The sequence below is a fragment of the Apteryx rowi genome, unplaced genomic scaffold (assembly GCF_003343035.1).
Source record: "Apteryx rowi isolate R43461 unplaced genomic scaffold, aptRow1 scaffold_308, whole genome shotgun sequence".
NCBI classification, from domain to species: Eukaryota; Metazoa; Chordata; class Aves; order Apterygiformes; family Apterygidae; genus Apteryx; species Apteryx rowi.
The window spans coordinates 1,091,088-1,102,470 of NW_020449508.1; the positions used below are offsets into that span (position 1 = coordinate 1,091,088).

At 37.9% G+C, this 11,383-nt stretch overlaps 1 protein-coding gene across 1 annotated transcript; it reads right to left on the reverse strand.

The window, feature by feature from the left end:
• Nucleotides 1-361: 361 nt before the first annotated feature.
• On the reverse strand, nucleotides 362-11,173 carry RP2 (RP2, ARL3 GTPase activating protein). Its single transcript, XM_026070295.1, has 5 exons — nucleotides 11,136-11,173; nucleotides 7,814-8,479; nucleotides 6,075-6,189; nucleotides 4,798-4,883; nucleotides 362-1,919 (listed from the first exon to the last, which is right to left on the reverse strand). Exons 1-5 carry the CDS (start codon nucleotides 11,139-11,141, stop codon nucleotides 1,836-1,838), a joined length of 957 nt encoding a protein of 318 aa, XP_025926080.1. The 5' UTR covers nucleotides 11,142-11,173; the 3' UTR covers nucleotides 362-1,835.
• Between the last annotated feature and the right edge of the window lie 210 nt (nucleotides 11,174-11,383).

The following is an 11,383-nucleotide window of genomic DNA, read 5'->3' on the forward strand; positions in this document are numbered from 1 at the left end:
CCCTCACACTATATAAATCCTAGCTGACTAGTGCAAATACAAGTGGTAATTTCTATTACCAATCAGATTTTGGTGCCAATTTGATCTTATTTCATTCTGTCAAGTAAAGACATTTCATGCAAGTGACATTTTTCTGACCTTTGGCATGCTAAATGTTTACTGACTTCAGGAGATACTCTTTCTTATTTAATCTATGCAAAATTTTAGTATGAGGTCCTAAGGACATGTTTTTAATACATAGTTTAAGGGCATGCATTTGCCTGGTGGAAACAAAATGACAACTCAGAACATCTCTGGGGCATGACAGAATTATGAATTTCAGAGGAAGAGAGATTCTTTCATGTGGTAAATCCTTAAAAAAAAAAAAGAGAGAGAGAGGCATTTTCAGCCACCCACCCTTGGAGTTCTAGAGCAGCAAAACCAATGAGTCAAGAGACTCACTTTCAGTTAAGATGCAAAAGATCTTACCTTTGGATAGATGACCCTAATGAGGAAATTATTGCTTTAGCAACTCAACACAGCCCAAGTGTGTTCAATGAATTGTAAAGGCTACATAAATTGGCAAGCCACCATTTTAATTAAGAAATGTGGTACCTCTGAACACACAACCTGTTCAAGTATTACAGAGGGCATGTAAACCCAGACATAAAGTTTAAGTTCCAGCAGAAAATCACTGAGGATCTAATGTGCTCAAAGAAGTCATATATTTCATATCTATATAGATAGATATGCATACCAGTATGCACTGTATAGCAATAAGCATCCTTACTGATCACTATTCAAATGCATCCCCTAAAACGCTAGTAGCATTTCCTTAGTCTGTTTTTTGGAATTAATCCAAAATTAGTTTTACAGCACAGTGTAATACTTTACAGCCAAATTTTCAGTACTACTACTGAGTGTAGAACCCTTCTCCTTGGGGACAGCAAAGGAAAGCTTTTTTAAAGCCAGAGCCCTTCTCTGATGCCAGGTTGCTGTATGTCCCTTGCAACAAACAAGGATGTTGCTGGTGTCTCATCACTCTCGAGTCCAAGGGAACCTCATGTATATCCCATACATTACTCGGAAATACCAGAGGCATCTATAATACCAGACCAGACCTGAATGGAACCTTACAGCATCTTCTGCAGAGCACTCAAGCTCAAAATTCACCTTGGAATACGAGAGCCTAGGAAGAGTTCGCTTCTCAGAAGGCTGTTATAACAACCCTCAGCCTAAATGCTGCTGCAAACGACTTCATTGAATAAAGATGTTGAAGCAGAATAAACCAAATGTACATTTTATAAGAGGGTAAGTCATGCACTGCTCCTGAAAGCACGCTATAAAAATCATTTCAGACTAAGCTTTCAGAAAAAGTCATTGACTACAGCTTCCTCCCTGGCCCCCAATGAAGACTAATTTGCATGTGGGAAAGTTTTGAACAGTAAGTTTCACATAAATGCACTTTCTATACAGCGTGTCTGAGAAGTTTACAATTACTAATGCATCAAATGTGGACCAGCCTTGCACTTTTCAAATATGACTTACCATTAGATATTGGTAAGAAACGCTCAAGTGTCAATGAGAGAAAGAAATCACTGTAAAGACAAGTTAGAATAAAAAAAAGCCTCCACAGTTTCTGGAGTTGAAATGTAAGTATCAAACAACATATATGGGGAGCTATACCATTTACTGTAGTTTGTGTAATATGGTATTAAAGTCACCAATAGCTTTTATAAGAGGGATATAGAAGCAATACAAAAACCCAAATGAGAAAACTTTTCTCATACTACTGCAATATTCAAGTCAAGTGACATCCAAGTGCTGGGACAAACCATACGTGAACATGTTAGACTTCACATTCCCATCTGCATGTCAGCAAAGTTGTAGAAATTGTCTACATCTTGAGACGCTGATGCCTTGCTCTCCGATACAAAAACCTATTTTATTAAACAAGGAAACAGTTATGTATTACTCTTAAACAAGTTCAAGTAGTATATTCAGAGTCAGTAATGATTCTTTTTACTTTCACGTGTTTCCTGAGAGGCACAACTCTTAATTTCTGTCATGTTTTAGACCAGTTCTGGAATTCTGAGCCCTGAGGCACCCTGTGTTATGGTGATTTGTCCTAGCAAACATGCTGGCTGCGGTAACCTCGCCTTCCGCTGATCGAATTAAAAGATTTAGGCTGGACTATTTAGAGGACACAGCTTCAGCTACTGCCCAGTTTGATCTATTTTGCTTGGTAAAGTCAAACTCTGTCCAGAAAAAAAGAAATAAACCACCACACATACATACCACTTTAAGCTACCATGAAACTTTCTTTTAACAGAAACACAAAGCTTGTAAGAAAGATTCTCTTGCACTACTTTCCCAAAAGTTTACAGTTGTTTGTTCTTCAGATGCCCTTTTTCTAAAATAACATTGATTGCATTTGTGTTTTGCAGAATTGATCAATGTATGTGAAAGTTTTAAGTGCTAGAAAATCATCTTCAAAAGCTTTTAGCAAATTAGCTACAGATGCCTTATACACTGCCCAAATAGTTCATTGTACCAGTCAGCATTGTTAAGGCTGTCCATCAGTCTCACTGTTAACAATCTCAACATGCAAGTGCTGTCCTCAATCAAAACTTAACTTTGAGTTCTGCATCTTGGGGGAAATTAAGATATTTTCACTTTCTTAGCACATCAGTGTTTGTGCAGCAAACTGAACTATTCCAAAATGCATTGGAACTGCATAAGTGAGTTATTCCAGATAATCATGCCCATGCGATTATTACTTTTCTGGTTTAGTTCAGAATACCATATAGATGTAAATTGGGACAGTTGCTTCAATTGCTTCATTTAAACCATGTTTTAAGATGAATATCCTGTCATTCAGCAAATTTTTGATTTCAAAATAAAAGATTATTTTAACCCAAAGCAAAGAGTTTCCCAGACCGTTGTTTGGAGGCTTGGAAGACTTCTGTTTGAAGAAACTTGAGAACATCTACTAAGTATTTTGGCAGTAATTTGATGTGATAATGATTTGTACCATAGTCATAACAGTTCAGTACCTTCTTTCACTAGCCTTCCCTCCTAGTATATCACAATTTTCATTTTGCAGAGGACTTTATGCATAAATGATGAGGCAGAGAAACAGTACAAAAAAGACACACACACACACACGAGAACTGCAGAAGATCACACCAGAAAGAGTATCAGAGGTAAAGAGTGCAGATCTATCTAGTCTGCAGAAATAGGAAGTTCACTCAAGTGTGAAGTCTAGAAGTCTCCTTTTAAACACACTGTTTTTACCAAGCAGCTCCAAAAGCTGTTACTGTATTATTGCTGAAGAACTTTTCCACCTCTACTACAGTATATAGAGTGGTTAAAACAAGCTTATTAACTGATCAAGTTAATCACTTTTAACAGTGGTTTCAAAGGCAAATGTAATGACCCGCTCAAAATCAGATTAATATCCCGCAAAATCTTACAGGATAGGTGTTTTCTTAAGAGCTTTTGTCGTTTCTTGATCAGGGATACTCATGATTCTTTTCAAACACTGTAACAACTCTCAAACAGGATAAGGACAGGCAATGAGGTGAAAACATTTTACAGAGCATTCCTGAAACTTCCAGTAGCAGTAAGTCTGAAGTTTGTTACTCTCTAAATTACTTCTAGAGTATTCAGTGTTCTGACAACACATGCCACTCCTTTTAGCGAAAGTATAAAATTCTACTTGTTCTAATAATTAATAGAAGTTCAGCATTTGAATAGAGAAATTCAGATCTAGGAGAATAATCAGCGAATATCAGCTTTGTTTAGCATGAAAAAATATGCTAACCTCACTAAAAAAAGACACTGTAGGCTCCTGCTTAAAGAGGCCATTTTTATGTTAAGACTTGCAGTGATGACTTTTGGGTCATAAGAAAGAATCAATAACATCACAAGACTCTCCAAGTTGTAGTTCTAGTATTCTCCAGACTCAGAGATCCAAATTAAGGCCTGTTACACAACAGGGGTTTGCTGATGCAATAGCGAATAAGAAAAAGCAAGTGTTAGCTGTATTTGAGATAACTTCTTACAAGAGAACTGTTTCCAGAAACTGGATGAGCTAACTCCTGGAGTAATTCATTTTTTTGAGAGGAATGGAAAGATAGTGAGTAGCTCTTCACTGTATGTCCCAAATATATGCTAGCCTATTTGAACAGCTCCCTGAAAGCCAAGGGTTTAATCACTCTCCTGTATCAGGAATGCGGCTTCTTTGGAGTGCTCTAGTTGTTTCAAGACACTTTCTCAGATCCATTGCCATTCAAAGAAATGGGACAGCAAGCAAAGAGGAGGTGTGGTATGAGGAAGCTACAGTAAAAAAGCTTACAGAAGAGAAAAGCAATATATCTTTGAAGGCATACTGCAATATCCTTCATAGCAAAAGTAAATCTTGAAAAAAGTTAAAATCAAATCATATTTTTGTCAGGCTTTTAACAGACTAGAACATCACAAAGGAGACCTTAGTATAAGACTTGCAGAGTTTGTCCTACTGTAATTATACAACTTGCTTTTCCCTATCATGAAGGGTAGCAGTTTTCAGTGGGAATTTTTATTCTTCAACAGATATGGGGATTTAATATTCTCTCAACTTTCTAGGGAAATTCTTCAATCTCCTACAAGTAAACATGAGTTTTGTGTAAAAAAAAAAAAAAAAAAAAAAAAAAAAAAAAAAGATTTGCTATTCAGAAATTTAAAAGAGTATTCAATACATCAAAACTACAGCTTGAACATGAAGTATGCTAGATGTTCTGTAACATTTTCTGCCGATGCAATACAGCAACTTACCTTGGTTCCACTGAAAACATCAGTTACAATGCTTTGACATCCTTCCACAGCACCATCTCCATTGAATTCCAAAGCAACTACAGGGCCTAAAAGATAGTTTCATTTAGAATCAATACTACTTTTAAGCTTGATTTTTAAAATGTTGGATTTCTCTCATCCCTTAGGCAATTATGAAGTTTGCAGGATGGATTTCATGTTTTTTGCCTGAGCAGCCATAATGCAGGATAAAATTTAAAAACACTTAACCACAGCTTTGAAGTACAGTAGTTATCTGAAAAGAAAATATTTGCAATTCCATGCTCGTTTTTGCAGAGGCTCTGGCAGGTTTCCAGTTTTACTTTTGAAAGACAGCAAAGGCACAAAAATGCTAGAGAGTGGAGGGCATCATGGAAGTGAGTCAGAATATACTGTTCAAATAGTGAGCCATTTCACAGACATCTGGAGTAGGACTGAGTCATTCAAGCATTTTTGCCGCAGTCCCAAGACAGCAAACAGCCTGGCTTTTAGACCTGTTTGCATCCGTTATTTCCAGATCCCCTTTCTCTGGTTTCACTCTGAACATGTTGTTATTTCCTCCTACATGAGTGCAAAATAGCCCTCAAACTAGCCTGTCATCTGATAAGTACAATAACTTTTGTCCTGCTCTTGCAATGAATATCATAAACCTTTTTATGTTATTATGAAAAAAATGGCATGTTACTACTAAGTTCGGGAGCGCATACTAAGCTTTAGCATATAACAGATGGTAAGATGTCAGTACTTCTACAGGACCAGACAAAAACCAATTCCAATCATACTGAAGAAAAAGCTTTTGAAGTATATTGACAGTACACCAATTATAAATAGGAACTTAACGTTTGCCTGCATTATTCACATCTTCTTTAACTTGCTAAAGTAAGTATACAGAAGTACTGAACATCTAGGTAGTTCATCAGCAATGGTGATAAGCTAGAAAAATTTCAGTTCTAAAAGCATGAGCTCCTTTTGACTAGCCAGACAGATCTGCATGTGCCACAGCTCCCAAGCTGTGCAGTTGGGCCACTAAAGGTGGGGGGAAGAGCCACAAAGTACACACAGATTAGCTCATTTCTGAAGCTTTCAGGAGCCCACTTCAGTCAAGGCCTGACTGAAGCTTCCAAGATCGATCTTAACTGGCTTTACACTATGTCCTTAAAACATGTATTTCTCCCTCACTTTCCTTTCATCTGAAGAACTCTCCTTGATACAGGCATCTAGCTCTCAGTGGATAAAGGAAAGAAATGAATACATCAACTTGCCTTTTTCAAGCAGTGGAATGAATTCTGATGCACGCTGCTGGAAAACTCTCTGAGCATCCTCCGCTTTCATTGAGACTTCTTTTGTCTGTACCAACTGAAAGCCTTTGCCAGTCATCTGTTAATAGATAAAGAATTAATGTTAAAAATGTTTCTAAGGCAGACAGCTTGAGTATCCAGTTTATACTGGAATATACCCATTTTGCCCATACACATTAAAACATAGAGCTAAGGGACCACCTTTAAAAAAAAAAAAAAAAAAAAGGAAAGAAAAAAACCCACCATTTGCTTTTCCACATTTTTGTTTATTTTCATTCCATTCATCCAGATTTTCTCCTCTGCCCTACTGCACTTAGATTAGTAAATGTGAATATTTCTTTCTTTTATATTATAGCCCAGGGTTGCATTTTTATCCACAATCCTTCACAGGCTGAAGCTAATGGGAGTTAAAAGCATTCAGCATCTGGAGTCAAGCAGTTAGTTCTCATTAGTCTGCAATAGTTCAGTCAAGCATTAGCTCAAACTCATCTATCCATGGCTGATGTTTTCTATTTTGAAAAAAAAAAGTTACAGTTTTTCAAACACACAGCTTTACTTCAAATCTAGCAGGAAACTAAAAGCACATGGAAAAGGAAGAACTACATCTGTACTTCCAAAGCATTCATTATAGAGCGAGAAAAATTTCCATAGCACTTCACTAACTAGTCCTTTAGAGTCTTCTTAATCCAAACTCCTTAAAGAGCAATGAGCACAGGAGACTACAACTAATATCCTCTTTACTGTAGCTATTCCTTCTTCAGAAAAAAAAAAAAAAAAAAAAAAAACCAACAAAAGCCCCATAAGTACAGTTGTCTCCCTTCACTCGAATAGTTGTTAGTAACTCAGCTCCATTAAAAAAAAAACAAAAAAAACCCACACACTAATGGAGGGGGGACAACTAAAGGGTTTTCTTTTCTTTCTTTTTTTTTTCTTCCTCTCTCTGCAAGAAGTTGTTAAAAATCCAAGGGAAGGAGCTCCATCAGCTGTTCCATTGATAATACAACACTGGGGTCAGCAGCTTCTACAGATACTTCTCTCAGAAGCTACAGCTCTTAGTTATTGGTCAGCTCTCATCTCTCCACAGTGTCGAGAGCAGTCTCTGCTGGATTTTAGCCTCAGTAAAGCCCAAATTCAGCCAAGCTTGGGAGATCCACCAGCTATCTTCAGTAATCAAAGACAACTGGCCAGCTGTGTCAAATATTCAACATGCTGCCTCTTCCAGAAAAAAATTCCAGCATTGGGTGGCAATGGGGGCACAATTTAGCCTATTATTCTTGAAAGTCTCCCAGTCTCTGCTAATATTAGTAAACCTTTCAGGCCAGACTGCCTTGCTAGCTGTGACTTTGGTGTCAATAAGCTAATGAGTAAAATGGCTATACCCCATTTACAAGCATTGCTGATCATTTGAGTTTATTGATCAAAAACATGTTTTCTTCAGTATAACTTTGGTGTGCTATGCTGGAAAAATACACCGAAAATGTCAAAGGAAATATGTGCCAATCACAAGATGTCAGCTTTAAAACTACCGTTTTATCAAATGAGCTCCATTCTCTTACCTTGTTTTAAGCTTAAAAAAAACATAGTCGATTAGTGTAGTTAGTAGACGTGTAGAACCTCAGCATTTTCACTACAGTAAGCACCAAGGTTATCCAGAGGAAAGTTTGATTAGAAATCCAAAAAGCTGAACACAGAAGGTCACTTACCTCATCAATTAACTTTCTGGCATTTGCAGTTGTGTAGTCACCAGCAAAAAACACTACCAAACACGATTCATCACTGCTTCTCTGTCTCCGCCCTCGAGTTATTGGTATTATGCTCCTCATAGCATCTGTAGAAACTCTGACAGCTTTCAGCTCTTCAGAGCTCGGCAGAGGAACATAGTCTTGAACTACAGCATTCTCAGGCAAAAGCCCCCAGTTATTTTCTCCTGACAGAGGGGTAAAGTCATGAATGTTGCTCCATGTGTTATTGAAGATGCTCAGTCCAGCATCTTTGAATTGTAAAGCAAGCTCAGGATAATAGTACTGGAAACAGCCAAATTTCATACCCGTKGAGGACTCAATAACGGGTTGGGTGGCACAACACAAGAATACCTCCAGCCTTCTGCAGTCCCGAGTACGAAACTGTTGGCAGGCCACTATGCATTTACAATCTTTGCAGTCACGGAAGAAAACACTGCCTTTTATTGGTCCTAGAAAGATTTGGCAGTTTATACAGTCATCAATAGTGATTGTAGCAGAATGATCAAATATGTAGACACTACAGTTCTCACAATCCTGAATGACAAATTGTTGCCCTGCTACTTTTCCAGGCAGTCGACCCACGGTTTCACCTTTAAGTCCAGAAAACGTGTAGTCTTTCGGGTCAATCTAAAGGAAGAAGAAAAAAAAAAGAAAGTGAAAGTCTTCACATACAGAGAATAATATAATGCTAAATGTTAATCTGTTTACATTAACTGTATGTTACAGAATTGTACAGGATAACCTGCCAGATAACTCTTCAATGAATAACCAGAGTGATGAAATCCAGAGAAACTTTCAGCTAAGCTACTGGAACATGCAGTAGTGAGGTACAACAAAGAGTTAAAGCTAAACTTCTCAGATACACCAGAAAAAGCCCAACTCTGTCCTCTGATAAGGAAAGAGGGAAAAAGAAGAGTTAGCTTGCGTATTACTGTAGTAACTGGGTATTACCGTTAGTCCTGAGTATTCCTGTAATAACATTACTATTATAGTAACAGTAATAATGAATTGGCTTGCATGCTTAAAGACTCAGAAAGCTCGGGACACACAATACTTTTCAGCTTTCTTGGTCTTATTTCACCACACCTCAACACACTGCAAGGAAAGCTTGACAACTTTAAGCCATATCTCCTTTACTATGCTTGTAAGCTACAAAGAGCTTGCTTATCTACATGACATCATTATCTTGTGCTAACAGCTAAGAAATTTTGGGGCTAACAACACAATGAGACTGTTTTAGCTATGAACAATTAAGCAAACATTAGCAGTGCTGGTGTACAGGTCATGTTTACAGACCTCTTCTCCTCTGCTCCCCAGCCCTCCTCCACGCAGGAGGGACAGTTGAGGGAGACTGTAGCTTTCTCTAGGACTTGTTGGGGCAGTGACTGAAGAGCCACACAGCACGAGAGATGGTATATGATACAGGTGGATAGCATGGATGCAGCAGCTGGTGTCATAACACTGAAGGAATCTGACTTGGATCATTTTTAGTTGATGAGAGTCAAGACAATTATGTTTCCTACAGCAGATTCTACTCTGCCCCCTTGTGAAAGTTTATTAAAATAGCACTTACAATTGTACAAGTACCTAACACAGGAATACACTGAAGTAGTCTAATACAAGATCACTTCAGAAATTTATCTGATTACCTAGCACAGCCTGAGAGCTCTAAAGCTTACTGCATTGTAAGCAGTGTTAGTGCATTACAACAGTGTCTGTACAGTCCAGTTTATGAAACATGCCTCCTCCCCAATATTCCAAACATTCAGAGAAGATTAGAGACCAGAAAAAAGTATAACCCAGGTTAAACTAGCACCAGACATTCACTAAAACGGCTCAGTCTGAGTAGCTTTTGTCCAGAACAGCTAAACCTGAAAGTCTCTACTAATTGATAAACCATAGTCTTTGAAAGTATCCAGAAAGTTAATTTGTTCAGTATTGACATTGAAAAGTGTTTTATAGCAAGTAAGGAAGAGCCGTATAAGAATGTAGGCCAGCAACAAGTAGAGGAGCTTACCCTTGAAAAATCTGGGGGGGTTTGGTGACAGATTATGTCTTGTTTATAAGCTTTATATACAATATATTTGACCTCCCAAGACAAAAGTATCAGTCTGCAGCTGAAGAACCTTGCCAATAAAACGCAAGTTTAGACCATGAAACTGCTTCCTAGAAATCTGCTCCTCAGTCATGTTCATTGTCACTAGTACACATCAAGGAAAGTTAGGTGGAAGAGTTGCAGATAAAATTGGGAGACTCCAATGATATGTATTACAGCATTGAGACTCAGCTACACTGTATGATTAGGATTCAGACCCTTTAAGATCTTAAAGAAGTATCATGTGGTGTTATTATCTGATCCACTGGGGACTCTCAGGATGTTCAGAAAATGTAAAAATCAAGATTAAATTTGTACACTTTTCCCCCAGGCATTTTTATATGTATAAGCTTTATAACCTTGTGAGGCAGACTTACTGCCTCAGAAACATGGTATAGAAGAACAGTTATTTCTCTTAGGAAAGAGACATTGAAAGTTGCTGGAGCTTGAAGTGTATTTGAAACTGAAAGCCTAAGTATGTGCTTCTAAATCAGTCTGTTCTAAAAGTCTCTGAAGCAGCACTGCTTCATCCTATGCTGAGGTCTTTAGAGAGATGTGTGAAGTCAACTTCACCTTCCAATTTTAAGTAGGTCTAGATGAAAAACACTGGTTAGCCAGCTAACCCACAGGTTACAGGCAGTCTCAAATGAGAGCGCTTGAGAAAAACAGTAGTATTTCAGTTTGACAATAATCTGTACTGATTAAAACTGAATGAAAAAAAAAATCAGTTTATTTCCAGATTCAAGAGCTCAATTTAATCTCCCCTACACGAATTCAGAGTTCTGTACTGATGCAACTCTTACTTCTGAGTTTGTTCACTATGCTAGGGAGTTTGCTAATTTCCTTTAGTTTTGTTTTGCAGCTCTCCTTTTAAAGACTAAGGTTATTGACTAACAGGGCCATACAGACTGGAGGGACTGAGTGAAATGGACCTTAGCACTCTCTCTCCCCCCTAGGTTATCACCCCTGACAGTAGGGTTTAACTTAAGGCTGTAACAGATCTGAATGTTTCACTTCCCCTAAATAAAAGGAATATCTTAGAGGAAGGAGCACCAAGGCACAGCTACGGTCTGAGTTTAGAGGATGCCTTCAACTACTGTTAATATGCTCATCATTGAGTTTCACGCTTAACAGTTCTCAAGTCTACAGCTATCACCAACAGGTTAATATTAAAATCACTATATCTACCTTCATTCTCTTGACAGCACTAATTGCTTAAGTTCTGTCTTGGCAATGTAGCAAAAAAGCTAGGAAAAACAAGCAACAGAAAGATGATAACATCTATAGCCTCATAGCCACAAACCATAACCACAGCTATTTAGATTCTCTGCYCACTCATATGGTATAGCTTTTGCTGTAAAATCTTGAGCATTTGGCAGGTCAGCAATACAACCCCCCCCCCACACACACACACACAAACAAAAAAAAACAGCTTG